Raw genomic sequence first — 18,896 nt, 5'->3', positions numbered from 1 at the left:
TAATAAATACAACTACTTTCAACTCAGCTCTAAGTGAATTAGGAGTGTGCTGATAAGTAGCAATCGCATTCATCAGACCACGGGGTCATTTAACGGCTGCCCCGGTTACCAGCAGCCTGGGCACGCACGCCGGAACTGCCAACAAGAGCCTCTACTTTTGTGTCCTACTGTCCTGCTTACAATCTCTCCAATAGCGATCTCCGTCCCTTGGGCAAGAGTAACCACTTTAAAGCTTATTATCATGGTCTTATTTTCTCAACAATACGGCTCCAAGACTTAAAAAGCATGCTGGGAAGTTCTCAGTATAGTTCAGAAGCACTAAACAGAAATTCAGTTATAATAAAACTGTAACAAAATAAAATATATTCAATACACTCATTAGGCAACATAAAAAATGATAGGTGTCTGGGAACGTGGGAAGTGGGTGGGGAGAAGGGGAGGGGTGACAATATGTGATCTGGTCTCAGCCATGAAGAATCAAAGGAAGCCAGGCTCATCATACTAGAAATGAATAGAAAAGTGAGATAAATTTCAGGAGCTTTACTGCCAAAAGGTACATCTAGGGTCTCGGGCAGTTGGCTGTAAGGTGTGGAGGTGCCATTCAAGGCAAAGGAACCACAGATGAATCTTGAACAAATGGTGCCACTGAAATGGGGGGGAAAGAGGCTATTCTGGGCATAGCAAACTGCAAGTAAACAAACCGATAATAATTTATCATGTAATGTTATATTAGGCAACAGCATGTTGTTTTATAAGATTTGCTTATGCTCCCAAGTTCTCCACCACTGAAAAAGATTGATGTTTTCATCTTGGCAAAATTGAGGTATAAAGATGGCCATTTAAATCTTAATAAAATCTGACTCATGTGGAATGAATTTCTGCATTCATATACATGGGCTGACACCATTAAAAACCCATCGATAGGGATCCCTGGGTGGTGCAGCGGTTTGGCGCCTGCCTTTGGCCCAGGGCGCGATCCTGGAGACCCGGGATCGAATCCCACGTCGGGCTCCCGGTGCATGGAGCCTGCTTCTCCCTCTGCCTATGTCTCTGCCTCTCTCTCTTTCTCTCTCTGTGACTATCATAAATAAATAAAAATTAAAAAAAAAAAAACCCATCGATATACCCAGGAAAGCCGATACCGTCCGGAAACCCCAGTCCGGGTCCACAGCCGTGCATGCTATAAACATTCAACATTTGTGGAGTAAGAGATCTGAAAAGATTATCACCCAAAGACACCTGTTACTTCACACACATATTATCAGCCACCATTCTAGTGGGTCAAATACAGGCAATAAAATAAATTAGTTGCTCCTATTGACTTGAAATAGCTGCATAAAAACATGGCTATGAAACTCAGCATACATTCACCAGGAAGAACCAGGTCCCCTAAAGCCACCCAGGCTACTTTACAGGCATTTATTTATATTCCTGCCAAGTGGTGGCAATGATGAACTCTAAAAATACATAAAGCAGATTCTCAATTAAATAAGCAAAAATTTTAAAAGAAGTATACAAGAGGGGTACCTGGGGGGCTCCATCGGTTAAGCATCTGCCTTTGGCTCAGGTCATGATCCTGGGGGCCTGGAATCGAGCCCCTGCTCAGCAGGGAGTCTGCTTTTCCTTCTGCCCCTCACCCTACTTGTGCTCTCTCTGCCTCTCTCTCTCTCTCTCAAATAAATAAAATCTTAAAAAAAAAAGAATTTCTATGAATATTTCAACATATTCTGCAAACAAATGTCCTTCAGTCTTAATGGAATATAGCTCCTTTCCTCTGATCTCCAAACCACTGGGAAAAGCAGCTTTACACAATTGAAATACGAAGATGCAGATTTAAGTGGTATTTGCTTTTGGAAGAAAATACTGAGAGGGGTGCCTGGGTGGCTCAGTTGGTTGAACATCTGCCTTGGACTCAGGTCATGATCCCAGAGTCCTGCTCCATGGAGAGCCTGCTTCTCCCACTGCCTTTCTCTCTCTTTCTCTCATGAATAAATAAAATCTTTTTTAAAGAACCAAAATACTGAGAGACAAAGTACATTAAAAACAGCAGTACAATACAGTCCAATCATGTTTCCTTCTTTAGCAGAATACCGGGATGATCTGTGGCTTATTTACTGCAGTCTCCTTGCTGCCTAGAACAGTGCCGGGCACACAGCAGGTGCTCAAACATGTTGCTATATAAAACCAACCTCAGCCTGAAGACTTCAGGGTTTCTTTTTCGCCATTCCTGTGTCACTCCTGTTATGGAGTACTGCACAAGGCAGAACAATGGGCTGGCTGGTACTGATAGGATATTCAGGATTCTAGAAATTTATTTTACAGAAATTGCAATTTTAGGAATGTGATAAGTTATGGTAATCATTAACGCTGAATCTTTCACTGGTAAAATATATAACACAAATGAAAAATCGTAATTGAGTTCTGCCTCGTGAGAGAATATTCTTGCTATTTATCACATATCCTAAATTATACATAAAATGCTTTTTTAAATAAAAAGATTATTTAGTATTGCAACTTATCTCCCTCAATTATAAAATAAGTTTTTCCATAGGATATTCAGGATTCTAGAAATTTATTTTACAGAAATTGAGATTTTAGGAATGTAATCAAAGTTATGTAATCCTTAAAGCTGATATATTCACTGTAAATATATAACACAAAATGATAAAATCCTAGAGTTCTGCCTCGTGAGAGAATATTCTTGCTATTTATCACATATCCTAAATTATACATAAAATGCTTTTTTAAATAAAAAGATTATTTAGTATTGCAACTTATCTCCCTCAATTATAAAATAAGTTTTTCCATGTCATTAAATATACTGGAGTGTATGTTTTGCTTGCCGTAATGGACCTTATTTTATGGATATTATCATTATTTTTTAAAGGTTTTATTTATTCATGAGAGAGAGAGAGACAGGCAGAGGGAGAAGCAGGCTCCATGCAGGGAGCCCAATGTGGGACTTGATCGCGGGTCTCCAGGACCACGCCCTGGGCTGAAGGTGGTGCTAAACTGCTGAGCCACCCGGGCTGTCCCTGGATATGACAAATTATTGAAGCCATTCCCCCAATCTGTGATTCTTGCATGTTAAAGTAAAGGGAGGAAAAAAATAATAATAAAGACAGAAAAATCCTACTTTTTAGAGAAAAGAGTATTTTCCTCTTTTCTGAAAAGGTACACATTTCTTTTTTCTTTTCTGACTGCACTGCTTAGACCTTCCAGAAGGTTAAATAATAATTACATGTTCCTGATTTTAAAAAAATAGCCACTAGTTTTTTGTTGACATTTCTAATAGGTTGACACTAAAAAGTAATCAGAAGGTAAATAGTTAAGAATCTATAAATGGAATACATGTAAGCTTGTTGTGTACATCTATATCAATGTCATGCACAATTTTCTTCCTTTGTAGAGGATATCTTTTCATCGTAAGATCAGATTTTAAATGCCAAAACCTACTCTTTCAACTCAATAATAAAAGCTAGCAAACGATGAAAGCAGGGTGCACCCCAAAAGTCTACCCACAGGCTAACAAAAGGAATAAACAATTCTGAATCAGAAAACGAAGTCCCAAGAGGAAAGTGGAGGAAAGCCAAGAGAGTCGCTTCTCCGGCGCTTTCAGGGTAAGCAGAGGACCCGATGCCCAGTGCACCCTAGTGGCCAGTGAGGTAATCGGTAGGAGACCTGCTACTTCTTGGACAGTTAGGAGTCTGTCTCCTGCAACAAGTTCCTTCTATCATGAAGCATTGTTCTCCAGCTTCAAGAAAGAAGAAAAAAAAATTCCTGTCTTTCTTTACCCTTTTCATCAAAAATGAGTTTCATATTTATTCTAACACACAGTAAAGACAATAATGAATGAATTGAGAAGAGAGAAAGTCTGAGTAGTGATAGAAATCCAGGGGCAAAATAAAATTGGGAAAGAAAACTTAAAATGCTTAAAAAACATTTCATAAAATCCAATTCTCGGGGCCAATTCCCATGCAGTCCAGGGTGCTCGGCAAAAGGTGCTGTCAGCAGGGGGCTGTTTTGTTGACGGTTTCAAGAAAAGAGATGTGGCAAGAGAAACTGCTCTGCATTATAAATGCAGGATAAACGGGAGACAGAGGGGAAGAGGATGTTCTAGCCAATGCTGTTCTTAATTTCATTTTCAATTTAAGACCTGGAAAAAGGATGTATGATATATACTCACTTAAAAAAAAAAAAGACCCTGATATCATTCCACAAGGCATTTTTTGAACAATCTAGAAGAATGGATGGGGATGTGGAGTACAGAACTGTTGACAACTCTGAAGACAAGAACTCGACAGACAATCTGGGATGTTGTACCGGAAGCAGGTACAGTCTCCCTGCCTTGTGGATTAGAGCCTGGGATCTGGAGTTAGACTGGCTCTGTCTGGTACTGTGTACGGTCAGACTGGGCACCAGCCTCCCCAGGTGTAGAATGTAAGACAGCCACAGTTCTTACCCTCACAGGGTTAAGAGCAACAAGAGATGTGGCTCACTTGAGTCCATAAAACAAGTGCTCGATGTCATGTATGATGATGAAATCAAGCCTAGATCCACCGTATCCAATGCTGGAGCAATGATCCTGGCAAAGGAATGGAGATTGCACTGGCAAAATCTACTGGCCATCCTCCAATGGGGGGGATGTTAGTTACGCTCAATGACCAGGCTTCCTAAATGTTCCTTAGAACAAACACCTGTGATATCAGAAAACTGTAAGAGACCACAGGTATCCACAGCTCAGAGCTGCAAGGTGACTACTGTTACTGTTGTCGTCAGAATCGGATGTCAGAATGATCCTAACAGTCACCGGGTCTAATGGTTGACAGGTTTTTAGCTGTAGAAACTGTTATAAAAACATATGTACATATATATATACATAAAAGTTCAAAAAAGAAAGATTGGTAGGTTCCACTGCCAAGCCTAAGATATATCTATATAGATATATAGATATAGATATGTCTATATCTATATATCTATATATCTATATAGACATATCTATACACACACACACACACACACACACACACACATATTTTAATACACTGTTCCAAGTTAACCCACCATGTACCTATCCCGAATGCCACGGATATTCATCTACCTTCCAGAGAAAGAGGATCCTCTTCCAGTCTGGAACATTCTTTTTTGTTTTTTTTTTTTTTGGAACATTCTTTACCATGATTTGGAACAAGAAGAAAGTACCTTTTCTCATACAGTGGTGCAAATGTAATTACTTCTATTTTCATTAAAAAAAATTTTTTTGAAACAGGAATGAAATGCCACTTTTCTTTTTTGAGGTTGTCACTCTTAATAAGGGGAAAATAAGAAAATAACTTACAATCACTTCCCTGAAAGATTCCTGGTCACTGATTGTCTTGTCTCCTATACATCCAGACTGACTCAAGTAGTGGTAGTTTTCTGGTACAGATAAATAAAATTCTTCTACAAAAGACAAAGAAAAACATAAAATCAGTACTTGGCCAGGATAAGACACAATCCAAGAATTCTCACTTTGTAACTTTAAAAAAATAAAGTATGTAAATAGTTCTATGCTAACAGTCCCGTTAACATAAAAAAAGTTCTTAGTCATCATTTAGAGAAAATAAAAAGGATTTAAATTAAGAGAGCCTGGGTGGCTCAAGTCGGTTTGATTTTGCTCTCTAAAGAAAGAAAATAAGTATAGCAAATATTCTTGAAAAACTAATAAGAATCCTGTTTTGATTATTTTCTCTTAAAAATCACACTTTTAAAAATTAACTGTATTTGAGTATGGTTTAAGAGTAAACCAGATAAAATATGCACTATATATTTTTTATTAATATTCTATAAATTAGAAAAGTGCCAAGAATCCAAAAACAAAAATTTAACATTTCTCTATTGGTGATTTTCCCTCTACATTATTTGGCTGTAAAATGGACTCCGTGGGGCACCTGTGTGGCTCAGTTGGTTGAGCCTTGGCCTCAGGTCATGATCCCAGGGTCTTGGGATGGAGCCCCACTTAGTCCACCAGCTCCCTGCTCACGGGGGTGTCCCACGTCCCCCGCCCTCTGCTGCTCTGCCTACTTGTGCTCTCCCTCTGTCAAATAAAATAAATAAAATCTCTAAAAAATAATATAAAACGAGATGGCCTCAGCATCTTCAGTATTCTCGTACACCTTATTTCAATGGATAGAATACCAACAAAGCCCAAGTAGATGTCTTACTGATGGCTTTTCAGGGAAAACAAGTTGCTAGTCCGTATTTCTCTGCCGGTCGCACACTCACTTACCTCTCTGTTCATGTTGTAGCCCTGCCAGCAGTGCATAGAATATGTGATAATTCCTTTCCCCGGGGTTTTGTCTTACTACTCGGTTCTGTGGGATAAATCAGATTTCTTCTCAGAGACGATTCCTCCATTTCATGAACACAAACCAGTAATTTCCAGAAATTATTATCAATAGAAGAAAATGTGAATTAAATCATGTTTACTTACTTTTTCTAATAAATCTTCATGTGAAAAGCAATGGCCAGTCAAGGAACAAAACAAGGATAGGGCATGCTCAATTGGTCCTTAATTTTCTATCCTTTGTCACCCAAATCATCACAAATCCCTGCTCCTTTGGCATTGAGACTTCCAGCGCCAAACATGAGCCAACAAAGCACAGACTAGTTCACATAAACCCATTTTCTGACAGGACACATGGGCCTCCTAGGAGGTGCCAAACTATCTAACAGAATCGATTTCAAACAGCAAACACCTGATGCTTCATGATGACTCCACGTTTCCAGATTATGAACATGATATCCGAAGTTTCCAAAAGAATAATTAATAGGTCACACACAGAATATTAAGCAATAACCGTGATGTTTCACGGTATCTGTCCTTAATGATAACCAAGTTTGTACTTAATAGGGTCAAATACTAACGACAGGACCTAAATGAAACAGGATACAATCTACAATTCTCCCGCCCTGAATATTTCCCTTCTGGCAGATGTTCAGCTGAACGAACTTCCCAAAGCGACTGGAGTTGTTGTTGTACACCGTCTTTGCGTTGCCGAAAGCTTCCATGATGGGGCTGTGAGAGACGTAAGGACAACCTCGTTATACAACACACAGGTCATGAGATGTAATTTCAGCATAGGCGACCTATCAAGAACACTGTCATCACTGTGCACGGGGTGACCGATGGTAACCAGAGTTACCGGGGGATCAGTTCATAAGGCACAAAAATCTCATCCCTAGGACAGACACCTGAAGCTCCTACCAAACCGTTTGTCATTGTAGTTCAATCAATAATCAAAAAAAAAGTGAGGACGGTGGAGTGTTCATTAGGAGAGAGGTGAAAACAGCAGGAGCGGGCCTCACAAATGTCAAAATCCGCCACTGTGGGAAAAATCTGAAAGCGGAAAGGCCCACGGTGACCGCGTTTGTTTACTGAAGAGCCAGATCTCAGCGCACTTGCTGCCGCGGGGTCACAAGGCACGTGCATTTTGACCCGAGCTGGGGCAGGTCACGGAGCAAGCGCAGGATGCGGGGGATTCCGGGGGCCGGGACGCTTGTCCCCGAGCCAATGGGCTGCGGCCCACGCTGGAGCCCGGGGCTGCGGCACAGGATCCCACCCGGGTTTCGGGACGACAAAGTCCCCGTCCGGGGCACTGCACCGTGGGCGCGCTGTCCGGGGGCTCCCTCAGGAGGCAGCTCCGCCGACCTTCCCCAAATGTAAGCCGGGGACGGGCAGGCCCAGGGCGGCAACATTTTCTATAAAGGACCCAAGAGAGATTTCGGGCTCTGCGCCCCGAGGCCTGCAGTCGGCCCGCGGCGTCCAGGCGCCGAGTCCTCGAGGGCCGCCTCCACGTCTCCGCGTCTCCACGGGCGCCGGTCCTGGACACCGGCCCACACGCTCGGGCCCGGGTCTCACGTCCCGTGTGTTCGACGACGGCCACGGGGGAGGAAGCGCGAACGCCCAGGAGAGAAACGGGCTGCGGTTCCCCGCGGGTCCCGGGGCTGGCGGCGGCGGGCGGGCTGCGGGCGGGCTGCGGGCGGCTGCGCCTCCGCTCAGGGCCTGAGGGGCCGCGCCGCCCGCCGCCTCCGGGCTCAGGGCCTGAGGGGCCGCGCTCCGTCCGACACGCGGCGGTGCGGGCGCTTCTGCTCGGGAGGCGGCCTCCAGGGCGAGTGGGCGCCCCGCGGCCCGGGCTCCGGGGCACTCCCGGGGTCAGTCACCGGCCGGGGGGGGGGTGGGCGTGGCGGGGGGGGCGGGGGCGGGCCGGCGGGTACCTGCTCCCCAGGATGGCCTGCTCCACGCTCGACGTCCGCTCCCGGGAGGGCAGCTCCGACGACTGCCGGCTGACGGCCGACAGGAACCGGAGGATCAGCTTGGTGCTCTCCGTCTTGCCCGCGCCGCTCTCGCCGCTGGAACACAAGGCGCCGCTCAGGCTCCCCCGCGGCCCACAGAGGGGGGCCGCCCGCCCGCCGCCCGCACCCGCCCGCACCGGAAGCGGAAGCGGGACCCGCAGCCTGACCCCCCCCCCCCCCTGCGGGTGCACGGAGACGCCGCGGGGGGCAGAGGCCGCAGAGGCCGCAGGGCGGGGCGGGCGGGGCCGGGGGCGGCGGGGCGGTCGGGCCCGCACAGCGGGGAGCAGCGGCCCACGCCGTCGCCCAGCACGTCCCCGCCCAGGGCCCAGCGAGCCGGGGCCCGCGCACCCACCAGCCTGGGCACCCACTGGAGCCACCCGCAGCCTCGTCTCCCGCCATATCGCCTCCGGGGCCCTTGCTGTGGAGCTTTTAAAGATTTTGAGAGACGGGAGCCGGGGAGCCGGGGAGGCGGGGAGCGCGGCGGCTTCTGCCCCCCTTCGGCCGGGCCGGTCCTGGGGTCCCGGATCCAGTCCCTCACCGGGCTCCCTGCACGGGGCCTGCTTCCCCCTCTGCCTGGGTCTCTGCCTCTCTCTCTATCATGAGCAAATAAATAATAAAAAAATCTTAAAAAAATGTTTTTTTATTTGAGAAAGAGACACAAGCAGGGGGAGCAGCAGAGGAAGAAGCAGGGGAGCAGCAGGCTCTCCAAGGAGCCGCCCTGGGACGATCCCAGGACCCGGGGTCATGACCTGAGCCAAAGGCAGAGCAACCCCTGCCCAAGCCTCTTCTTTAAGTACATATTTATTTGGGGGGGGGGGTACAGAATTAAAACTTGGAACGGAGATGTGCCAGGGTTCTCACACTTGGCTGCCCATGTGGATCCCCTAATCTGCCCACGCGGATCCCTAATCTGCCCCTAAGCTGCACCAACAGGGCTGGGGCCAAGTGGTCAGGACCCCGAGGAGTTTCCCAGGGGCCCCCCCACGGGCCAGTGCAGGAACCACTGCAGCTGAGAGCAGCTTCCCCAGGCCACACAGCAGCAGTGATCGGGCCCGACGGGCCAGGACATGCTGCAGCGACAGGGCACAGGATGAGGACGAGCACACAGCTCACAGCCGCTAAGACCCAGAGCACACGCGTGTCCCCAGGTGCCAAGGTGACGGCAGGCACTCTACAGGCAGCACTTCCGCGTGACCCTGGTCTTCCAGCCCACTGTGGCGCAGACACTCCCACGGACAGTCAAGGCCGTCTGGTCTTGGAGGCCATGAAGGAGGAGCATGTGCCTGGGGATTCCTGCACTCCCAGAGCGTCTGCAGGCGCCCGCGTCAGGCTGCACCAACGACTCCGTGTCTGTGATCCAGAAGCACAGGACTGCACAGCAGAGCAACACAGATGCCAGGGGCAGAGAGCTCACAAACGGGTGGAGGTGAAGGCCCCGGCGGTTCTGGGGGAGGGCGGGCTGACCCACACAGGGGCAACGTGCACCGGGCAGGAGGGGGGATGCAGGTGGGGGTCACGGGCTCAGCACAGTCCCCTAGCCCAGGACGCCATCCGCTTTCACCTCTTTGTAGGGTTTATTGCTGAGAGCATGTGTGGAGGGGCAGAGGGGGGTGGGAGGATCCCCGCAGCCCCGCGCCCCCTGAGCACAGGGCTTCCTGCAGGGCTTGGGCCCAGTGCCTCAGAGGGCACGGCAGAGACCCCGGCCTGAGCTGGGAACCGGCAGTTGGCCGCGCCCCGGACCGGGTGCTCTCCAACAGGGCAGTAGGGTGGCAAGGACCAGGAGTCACGGCGTTCTCAGGTGAGCCATCCGTGGGGCTCCGTGAACATGATGCACGTGCCACGCACATGTGCTGGTGGGATCGCTTACAGCAAGACACTCTCGGCCTTGTCAGAGTCCCCTCTGATGCAGAGGGGCTCACACCCCCATCGCTGCTCCACGGTGACAGTAATCGGACCCGAGACATCACGGTAGGGAGGCGACTTTTGGAAAGCGGCTAGGGCGCCCAAGCTGGGGGCTGCTTCCAGGGGGACCACCCACAGGGTCGGAAGCAGGGGCTTCGGTCGCTTCCCGCAGCTGGCCTCTGGGTCAGGAAGCGCCGGGACCTGAACTCGAGGCCGAGAGCCAGGGACTTCATCAGCGGTGCCTACGGAGCGAAGCCCGCACAGCAATTCCAGGGGCGTGGGGAGGCCCATGCTTGGTGTCAGGCACACAGAGGGACGCAGGGCCCACGGCCCCCTCCCAGGGTAGGCCCCTGCGTGGTTGTGTCCTCCTGCAACATCCTTTCCTGGTAAACCTTCTAAATAGCATGAATCGCCTGGTAAGCACAGGGGTTCCTGGGCTCATGAGCCCCTTTAGCACATCCATCATGCGCAGGTGGGGGTGGGGGCATCGGCAGGCGCCCAAGGAGGGGGGCGTGCAGACAGCGGTATTGGAGCCGGGCCCTTCACCTCAGGGAGCCCACCAGCCCAGGGCAGACAGCGTCAGGTTGACTTGTGGGCCGGTGCCAAGGGGACGGCCTCACAACGACAGCGGCCACCCCCATGGAACCACAGGGCCAAGCGCGGGAGCGCAAACACGACAGGGCAGCCCCCGAATGCTCGCCGGCCAGGCTGACTTCTACCCACTGGTTCCCGGTGCTGGGCTCAGGTCCAGGGGCCGCCACTCCCACCCGGCCCACCCAGCAGGCTGCGCCCGCCCTTCCCCGTGTGCCCTCCCCATGGCCGCAGCAGGACGGTGGCCCCACAGCCATCACCCCAGCAAGCCCCACTCGTGTCCAGTCCTACATTGGTCTCAGCAGACCAGGCAACCACAGGCCTCACCCGGGCGCTGGCGTGATCACAGACATGCACCCAGGGTCGTCTTGATGAACCCAAGCGGGCGTCCACTGGTGAAACAAACCAACACAACCACGAAAGAGAGAGAACGTAAGCCAGAGCACCGAGCGGCGGCCTCACAGGCCTTGCTAAGAGCTTTGAGGCCTCTCCGGAGGCCGAATCCACCACCAGGCCTTGTCCCGCAGGAGAGCGTGGGGATTAGGTTCAAGGCTACACACGGTAGGGGTCTGCGGGGGTCCGCAGGGGACTGAAGGTGGGGGATGGTGGGAGAGGGGAGGGCAGAAGGGTAGCGAGCAGGGCAGCAGCGACTTGGGGAGAGGCCCCGGGAAAGACAGGGGAGAGACAGGCACGGACCGCCGATGGCCTGCCAGCAGGGTGCGGGCTGACCGGGGCGAGTGCACAGGTGCACATGACGCCAAGCCCATCGAGCTGCGTACGTGGGCCACGTGCTTTACCGTGTGGAATTCCTCCTGAATGGAGGCCGGGGTGGGGGGCACACAGAAAAGGCCTCACAGTCCCAGGGGCATGGCTACGTCTTGGCGTGCCACCTAGTAGGATGCAGCGCCTGCTGTTGACAACGGGATGTGAGGAGATGGACACATTTCTGGGAGACGCTCAGGATGCACCTTGAGATGCCCACGGTGGTCCCCCAGGGGCACCTAGGCCACCGCCTGGACCTCAGAGGAGAGCCCGACCGGGTGGGGGGTGGAGGGGGAGGCCGGGAGGAGCACGAGCAGGCGAGGATGAGCGAGGGACGCCCAGAGGCATGGCGCCCTGTGGACAGCAGTGTGGGGCTGCGTGGTCTATCAGGATGCAGAACAGCTGCACATCTTCTTCAAAGGATGGAACGTGCTAGAAATGCCAGTGATCAGTAGAGAGGAAGACACTGAGGAGTCAGGGGCAGGAGGGTCAACGACGGCCCGGACGTGACCAGGGCCCCTCATGCACACCCACAGGCCTGCGCCGCTGTCCACAGACCACACCCCCAAGTCGGCTCTGCCGCCTGTTTCTATAAAGTTTTATCAGGACACGGCCCAGACTTTGCTTGGCTCACTGCTTGGGAGTGTTTCCATGCTCAAGGGCAGAGGTGCGTGGCCGTGACACGTCCTCCCCGCCCTTCACAGACGAGCTTGCTGACCAGGACCAGCCTCCGTCATCCCACGGGAGTCAAATCCCCAACTCCCAGGACACTCTCGGGACCTCCATCGGCCACTTGCTGGGCGGCCTGAAGACGTGGGCAAGGCTTTGAGTCCCTGGGATTTGGCCGTCGGGTCTCAGCCAGCAGGACAGAGCCCTGAAATGTGAGCCGGCCCCCGGAAGGAGGCTGCCACTCCGAAAGGGCCTAGTGGGACTGGAGCCCAGGCCTGGGCCCCGCACACGACTCCGAGCCTCGGCTCCCCGTGGACAGTGCCTCATGGGCTCGTCCGAGCATAGGACGCCACAGTCTCTGTGGACGGACGTCACTTCCCTCTCTTTGCTCTCCAACCCCTTCATGTCCCCACTGCTCATGCTCTCTCAAATAAATAAATATTTTTTTAAAAAAACAAAAAGCAGGGGCTCATGGGTGGCTCAGTCAATTAAGCACCTGCCTTCAGCTCAGGTCATGATCCCACAGTGTAGGGATCCAAGCCTGGATCAGGCTCCCTGCTAACAGGGGAATCTGCCTCTCCTCTTCATGTCCCTTAGCCCCTTCATGTCCCACAGCCCCACAGGCTACCTTCCATCCCCGGATTACCCTTGTTTCTCCAAGTATCTGTTTCTGCAGATGCTTCCGTGGCCGCCCCTCCCCTCCACACCCGCCAGGTCCCCACACGGCCTTTGCCTCCTGGTCACACCTCACGTCCTCTAAGTACTGTCTGCATTCCCTCCTGAGGACCGACTGCCACCTTCTCGGAGCAGCCACGTACATGTTTCTGTGACAGCATCTGGCAGGTGCTATCGAGATCAGTCACATCGGTTTCTTCCCGTCGGACAAGGTGGTCCTAAAGGCAGCGACTGGATTTTATTACCATCGTGACTGTTTTGACCGCTAAAGTCTAGCACCGTGAGCTGCCGGGTCACGTGAGCCAGAGCCCGCGGCGTCTTATTCAGGCTGGCACCCTGCTGACCCCGGACACAGGCTATGTTCATTGTGCCAATTCGACCATTTATGAACATATTACTAGAAACAGAAAAGAGACTGGACACCTGATTATCCATTAGGTACCTAATCCACCCCGTGTTGGAAAACCGAAACATGCAAAGGTCCTGACGGCACAGCTGCCGCGCGTATCTCTGCGGAGACTGACGGCGGGAACGCTGGCCCCCGACACTGCCCTGGTCCCACGGGGACTGAGGCACAGGCCTGCCCTACGCTGCGGATCTCAAAAGGCCGCATATACCGATAGGCCACAACACGCTAAGCCCCGTGGGCCCCATCAACATACAAGGGGCACAAGTCAATGTGAAATGTCCCAGATCAACCAAAACCAAATGCTGCTCTTGCCAGTTAGATGGAAAAACACCTCGAGTCTTAAACATTTTTTTTTTAGATTTTACTTATTTATTCATGAGAGACAGAGAGAGAGAGAGAGAGAGAGAGAGAGAGGCAGAAACACAGACAGAGGGAGAAGCAGGCTCCCTGTGGGGAGCCTAATGTGGGACTCAATCCCGGGACCCCGGGGTCGCGCCCTGAGCTGAAGGCAGATGCTCACCCACTGAGCCACCCGGGCGACCCTTAAATATATAAAGACCATAATAGCGCAAGCATTTGCTTAAATGTGCAGAAAAAGATAGAATTAGAGCTGAGGAGGGAGGACAGCCATGAAAGCGAGCCCAACACGAGGGGCTTGGACCGGAAGCCTAGACACCTGGCATTGCCCGCAGGACGCTGGGGACCTGGGCCAAGGAGCCGAGGCTCGTGAAGCCAGGGGGAAACTGCTCTCTGAAGTCCTGATTCCAAGCAGGCCTAGGTTCTGGCCCTAAGGGTCTTTGCATAAGAAAATGTTCTCAAAGTAGAGAAACATGTTGTATCCAGCAGGGGGCGGGTCCCGCCTGAGGAAAAGGGCGCCGGCTACAGGGACACGGTGACGGAAGGTCTATTTCTCTACTCAAGGTCTCTGATTCCCGCAGCCCCAGCCTCCACTTAAAAAAAAAAAAAAAAAAAGCTGTCTATGAAACAAGATACGTTACTGAGCACTCTATTCTTAAAGACGCCGTTTCCTGGGTTAATTGAGATAAATACAGTTACTCCGTTCACGCCGGAGTCACACAATGGGAGCTTTCTATTTGGGATCCACTCCCCCTCCGCCTCCGCCTCCCACCTTATTTTTAAATACTGCGGTCTCGTTGGCATGAAAATGCTGACCCCCTCCCGTTTTATTAGACACCCTCACACTTACGCACGATGACCTCACTTGATTTACCGCGTTCTTCCCCAGCCGCTCTGTCTAGCGAGTGATACGTGAGTCATCCTCTCGTTTCTCCCATTGAAGGGAAGGAACACAAGCAATGATCAATGGCAAATATTCAGGTACAATTTGATCTTCTTAAAAATGACTATGTTTGCTTTCTTCCCGCTGGTCTTAATGCATCCTATTCCGTATTACGCTGCAACGGGGATCTGATATTCTGACTTCTGAGCTTTGGGGAGGTCGCCTGCAAGAGCCTACGAACAGGGCTGCCAGTCATAAGGCAAGTTTCTCTCTTGGGAACGGGGCGCTTCAAAGCTACCCCCGCTTTAAAAGCTACTAAATAAGAGCTTCATTTTGATGAGCTGCAAGTCATCATGATTCACGGTCACCTGATTAGACCAGTGGGTAGCTCCCCCCCGCCCCGAGTTCTTTCCACAGCCCCAGACATTAGCACCAGCAAAATGGTTAAGAAAGAGGGTGCATCTGCTCAGATGCCTGCGTCCCCTAAATGTGGCAGAGGCAGGCAGGGGGAGAAAGGCAGGGTTCTGCTGTGCTGTTCATCACATTCCGGTTTGTTGCAAAGGCAAGACCCATGCAGAGAAGTAACGGGCGCAGACCCCGGGGAGGAGGATACGGGCCCCGACATGGTTTTCTGCGCGGGGCACCTGCACGCTCGGTGGTAGCCCCGGCCATCGCAGGGCCATTGGAAGATGTCAGTGAGCTGATGCCTGAAGGCTCCTGGCACCGTGCCCGAAACCCACTAACCCCTCAGGAGCTGTTGGCGAGCTCGTCTTCACGCAGGTGCCATGTGGGCAGGGGGGTCTCGTCCCCGCCATCCCCTCCCTGGGATTCCGCGGTCTGCTGGCCCCTGCCTCCCCGCAGGAGCTGGGGTGACCTTTCCCTGACAGGTGACCTGGGCGAAGGACTGGAAATAGGTTTCCCCACGGTGAGCGTGGCCACCACGTACCTGCCTGCATCCGGATCAGGTGGTTTGGTCTAATTTGGGGCTCGGATGTTCGCAAGGCCGATTGGCTCGAAGTCTGGAGCGAACATATGGCTCTCCATCTGTCTCCTTTTCATTGGATCAGGAATCCGGAGGGTGGGAAAGGAGGGTCTTCCTCTCATCTCACCCAAAGCCAAAATGCCTCGTCCTTGCCTCTTAAATAATGCAATTATTTTGCCACAAGTTGGGATTTGAAAGTCGCCTGAGGGAAGTCCAAACCTTTGCCACAGATTCCAAGGAAACCCGGCTGAAAGTCAGGCTCTGCACTTCGCTCTGGGTACTAACCGGGGGTGTTCTGAATGTCCCCAGAACACAGTTCTGGTATAAAGAATTAAGAAGATCCAGCTGGGTGTCACTAGAAGGTAAGCGATGAGGCCAATTCAAAGTAGTTCATAAAAGGATTTTTTTTTTTTAAGAGACAGCATGAGCTGGGAGAAGGGCAGAGGGGGAACGTCTCCAGAAGACTCTGCACCCAGTGTGGAGCCCGACACGGGGCTCCTTCTCACACCCCTGAGGCCGTGACCTAAGCCAAAATCCAGAGTCTGATGCTTAACCACTGAGCCACCCAGCCACCCCATTAAAAGTTTTTCTTAGAGAAATATACGCCATTGCTTGTTTTAGATGGTTCCTAGGGATGGGTTTTGACAGTGGGTTTCCTGGTATTTTGCTTTTAAAAATTTATTTAGAGAGACAATGAGAGTGAGAGCGAGCGCGTGAGCGAGAGCACACACAAGTTGGGGGAGAAGCAGCAGAAGAGAATCCCAAGCAGCCTCCCCGCTGACCACAGAGCCCGATGACGGCCTCCATCCCAGGACCCTGAGCTGAAATCAAGAGTCAGATGCTCAATCGGCTGAGCCACCCAGATGCCCCTTCTGGTACTTTATTTTAAAGAATTTGTTTATTTATTTGAAAGAGGGAGAGAGAACATGAGCGGGGTAAGAGGCAGAGGGAACAGAGAGGGAGAAGGACAAGCAGAGCCCCGCTGAGCAGGGAGCCCGACGCGGAACTCAATCCCAGGACCCTGAGATCATGACCTGAGCTGAAGGCAGACGCTTCGCCGACCCAGCCACCCAGGCGCCCCCCTTGGTAGTTTAATTTGATAAAAGTACAAGTTCACTGGAACAGAGATGTCAAGACCCCTCGTCTTTTGCCAGAAAGATCGAAATAAACACATGCTTCCAGCGTTCCCTGGGCGCCCACGTGGTGAGCGTCCCTTTTCTGTCGCTGATTCTGTAGCTAACGTCAGGAACGTCCAAGTCAGTCAAAATCATTAGAATGCTTCAGTTTGGGAAATTCTATGTGACCTTATTGAATGAGAGAAAAATCTCTTGCTCAAAGATACGAGCATTCTCGCTCTAGAATATACGTGACACTTCAAATTTGAAGGAACTACACATTTTCCTTAATCCCCGGAAGGACCAACGCCACAACGGAATAAACCAAAGAATAATCAAGACAAATAAGAAAAATGGAGTAATTATTCCGTGAGGCCAAGAGTCAACAAATGTGGTACATCCTGCTTTTTTCTCAGTGAGCTTGGGTCTTTGAAAGCTGTGGGTATCAGGCTATTCAAACTGTAAAACTCCACCTGAGAAATCCAGGTGCTTATTAAAGACCGTTCTCTTGACGGGATGAGCACTGGGTGATATGCTGTAAGCTGGCAAATTGAACTCCAATTAAAAAAAAAACAAAAAACCCCGACCGTTCTCATTTCCTTCTCGGCAGGTGTCGTGTTCTGGGGGCTGGCCGGTTGGGGCCCCACGCGGCCGGGTTGTGCACGCCCGCGCCCCGCGTGGCCCCCTCCCAGCCCTCTGCCAGCCTCAGCGGGACCGGTTACCTGATGAGGACGCACTGGTTGTCGTGCCGCTTCCACAGGCATCGGTAACACTCGTTGGCGACGGCGAAGACATGGGGGGGGAGCTCCCCCAGGTGGCACCTGCTGTAGCGCTCCACGGTGGCAGGCTCGTACAGGCCGGCGACGGTCTTGTAGGGGTTCACGGAGGCAAGGATGGAGCCGATGTAGGTCTGCGAGCACACGGGGCGGGGAGAAGAAGGAGAGCGGGTCACACATGCGCGGCACCGGCAGGCAGCGGGGGCGGGGCACTCACCCCGGACAGAAGAGTCTGGAAGGGGCTCCAGAAGGTGGAGGGCCCGCCCACCCCCAGAGCCGCCCGCCTGGAGTTCTGACAGCATCCACCTGGGTGCACGGGAGGGACGCCGCCGTCCTCCGCAGACATTTTACCTGGGCCGTTTTGGTACAAAATCTTGTCATCCTGCACCAAGCAATGGAGTCATTTCAAAGAGGACTCGCGGGGAAAGCTAAGCCAGAGACGGATGGGGAAGCAGCCCAGGCCCCAGTCCCCACCCCGGTGACCTCAGCCCACGCCAAGCACCGAGGACTGTCCGCTCCCCGCCAGGTGGCTCAGGAAATGGCAGGATTAAAGGAAGAATTGGCGCAACACCAGGGGCTGGGGGGGTGGGGTGGGAGAGGGACGGACAGTCCCTGTCGGACAGACCGGGAGTTACTGCTTGGACGGTCAGAAGGCTCTAGAGATGCACCGTGGTCACAGCTACGCAGCACTGCAAACGTACTGAGTGCACCGGATTGTACACGTGGAAACAGTCAAATGGCACATGTTAGATCGTGTTTATTTAACCTTAGCATCTTTTTTAAGGATTTTATTTATTTGAGAGAGAGAGAGAGAGAGACAGTGCATGCACAAGTAGGGGGAGTAGCAGAGGGAGAGGGAGAAACAGGCTCCTCGCTGAGCTGGGAGCCCGATGTGGGGCTTGATCCCGGGACCCCGAGACCATGACCTGGGCCAAAGACAGACGCTTCACCAACTGAGCACCCAGGCGCCCAGGATATGAATACATTAGAATCAGTCTGCTCGGGTGGGCCCGGACCCAAGCTGGTGAGGATCCATTTAGAAGAGGCGGACGCTCCAAGAAATGCAGGACAGGTGTGTGCACAGGTGAAGGCCGCCTGAGGACACAGCCAGGCCAGGAGCCTCCGGTGCGGCCATCCCCGCCGACACTCGGCCTCGGGCCCGGGCGAAAGCCCCTCTCTGTCCCCTCCCAACAGCCGCAGCCTGTCCTGACGTCCCGAGCTGACCACCACAGGCGGCCTGACCCCTTAACACCCACGAGAGCCCGGGGAGCCTCACGGGACCACGGCCCCGATGTCCAGGCTGGGCAGCGGGCACAGGGCCGCTGGAGCTGGGCAGGGGTGGAGGCGGGATGTGGGCAGGGCAGCCCGGCTACAGGCTTCCAGCTTCCTTGGCACCACAGGGCCACACGGGGTGAGGGAAGTGGGCAGCGCCAGAAAGGTC

The 18,896-nt window shown here is 52.2% G+C and overlaps 1 protein-coding gene across 1 annotated transcript in view; it reads right to left on the bottom strand.

The window, feature by feature from the left end:
• Positions 1-18,896, bottom strand: part of MYO10 (myosin X) — a 195,514-nt gene that overhangs the window by 82,152 nt on the left and 94,466 nt on the right. The window contains 6 exon segments of the mRNA XM_038535440.1: positions 5,339-5,442; positions 6,269-6,353; positions 6,473-6,486; positions 6,933-7,057; positions 8,257-8,391; positions 17,402-17,589. Coding sequence (XP_038391368.1) covers positions 5,339-5,442; positions 6,269-6,353; positions 6,473-6,486; positions 6,933-7,057; positions 8,257-8,391; positions 17,402-17,589 — 651 coding nt within the window.

Source organism: Canis lupus, chromosome 4 (assembly GCF_011100685.1).
Source record: "Canis lupus familiaris isolate Mischka breed German Shepherd chromosome 4, alternate assembly UU_Cfam_GSD_1.0, whole genome shotgun sequence".
NCBI classification, from domain to species: domain Eukaryota; kingdom Metazoa; phylum Chordata; class Mammalia; order Carnivora; family Canidae; genus Canis; species Canis lupus.
The sequence above is the reverse complement of the archived record's forward strand: the minus strand, read 5'-3'. Positions and strand labels throughout refer to the sequence as shown.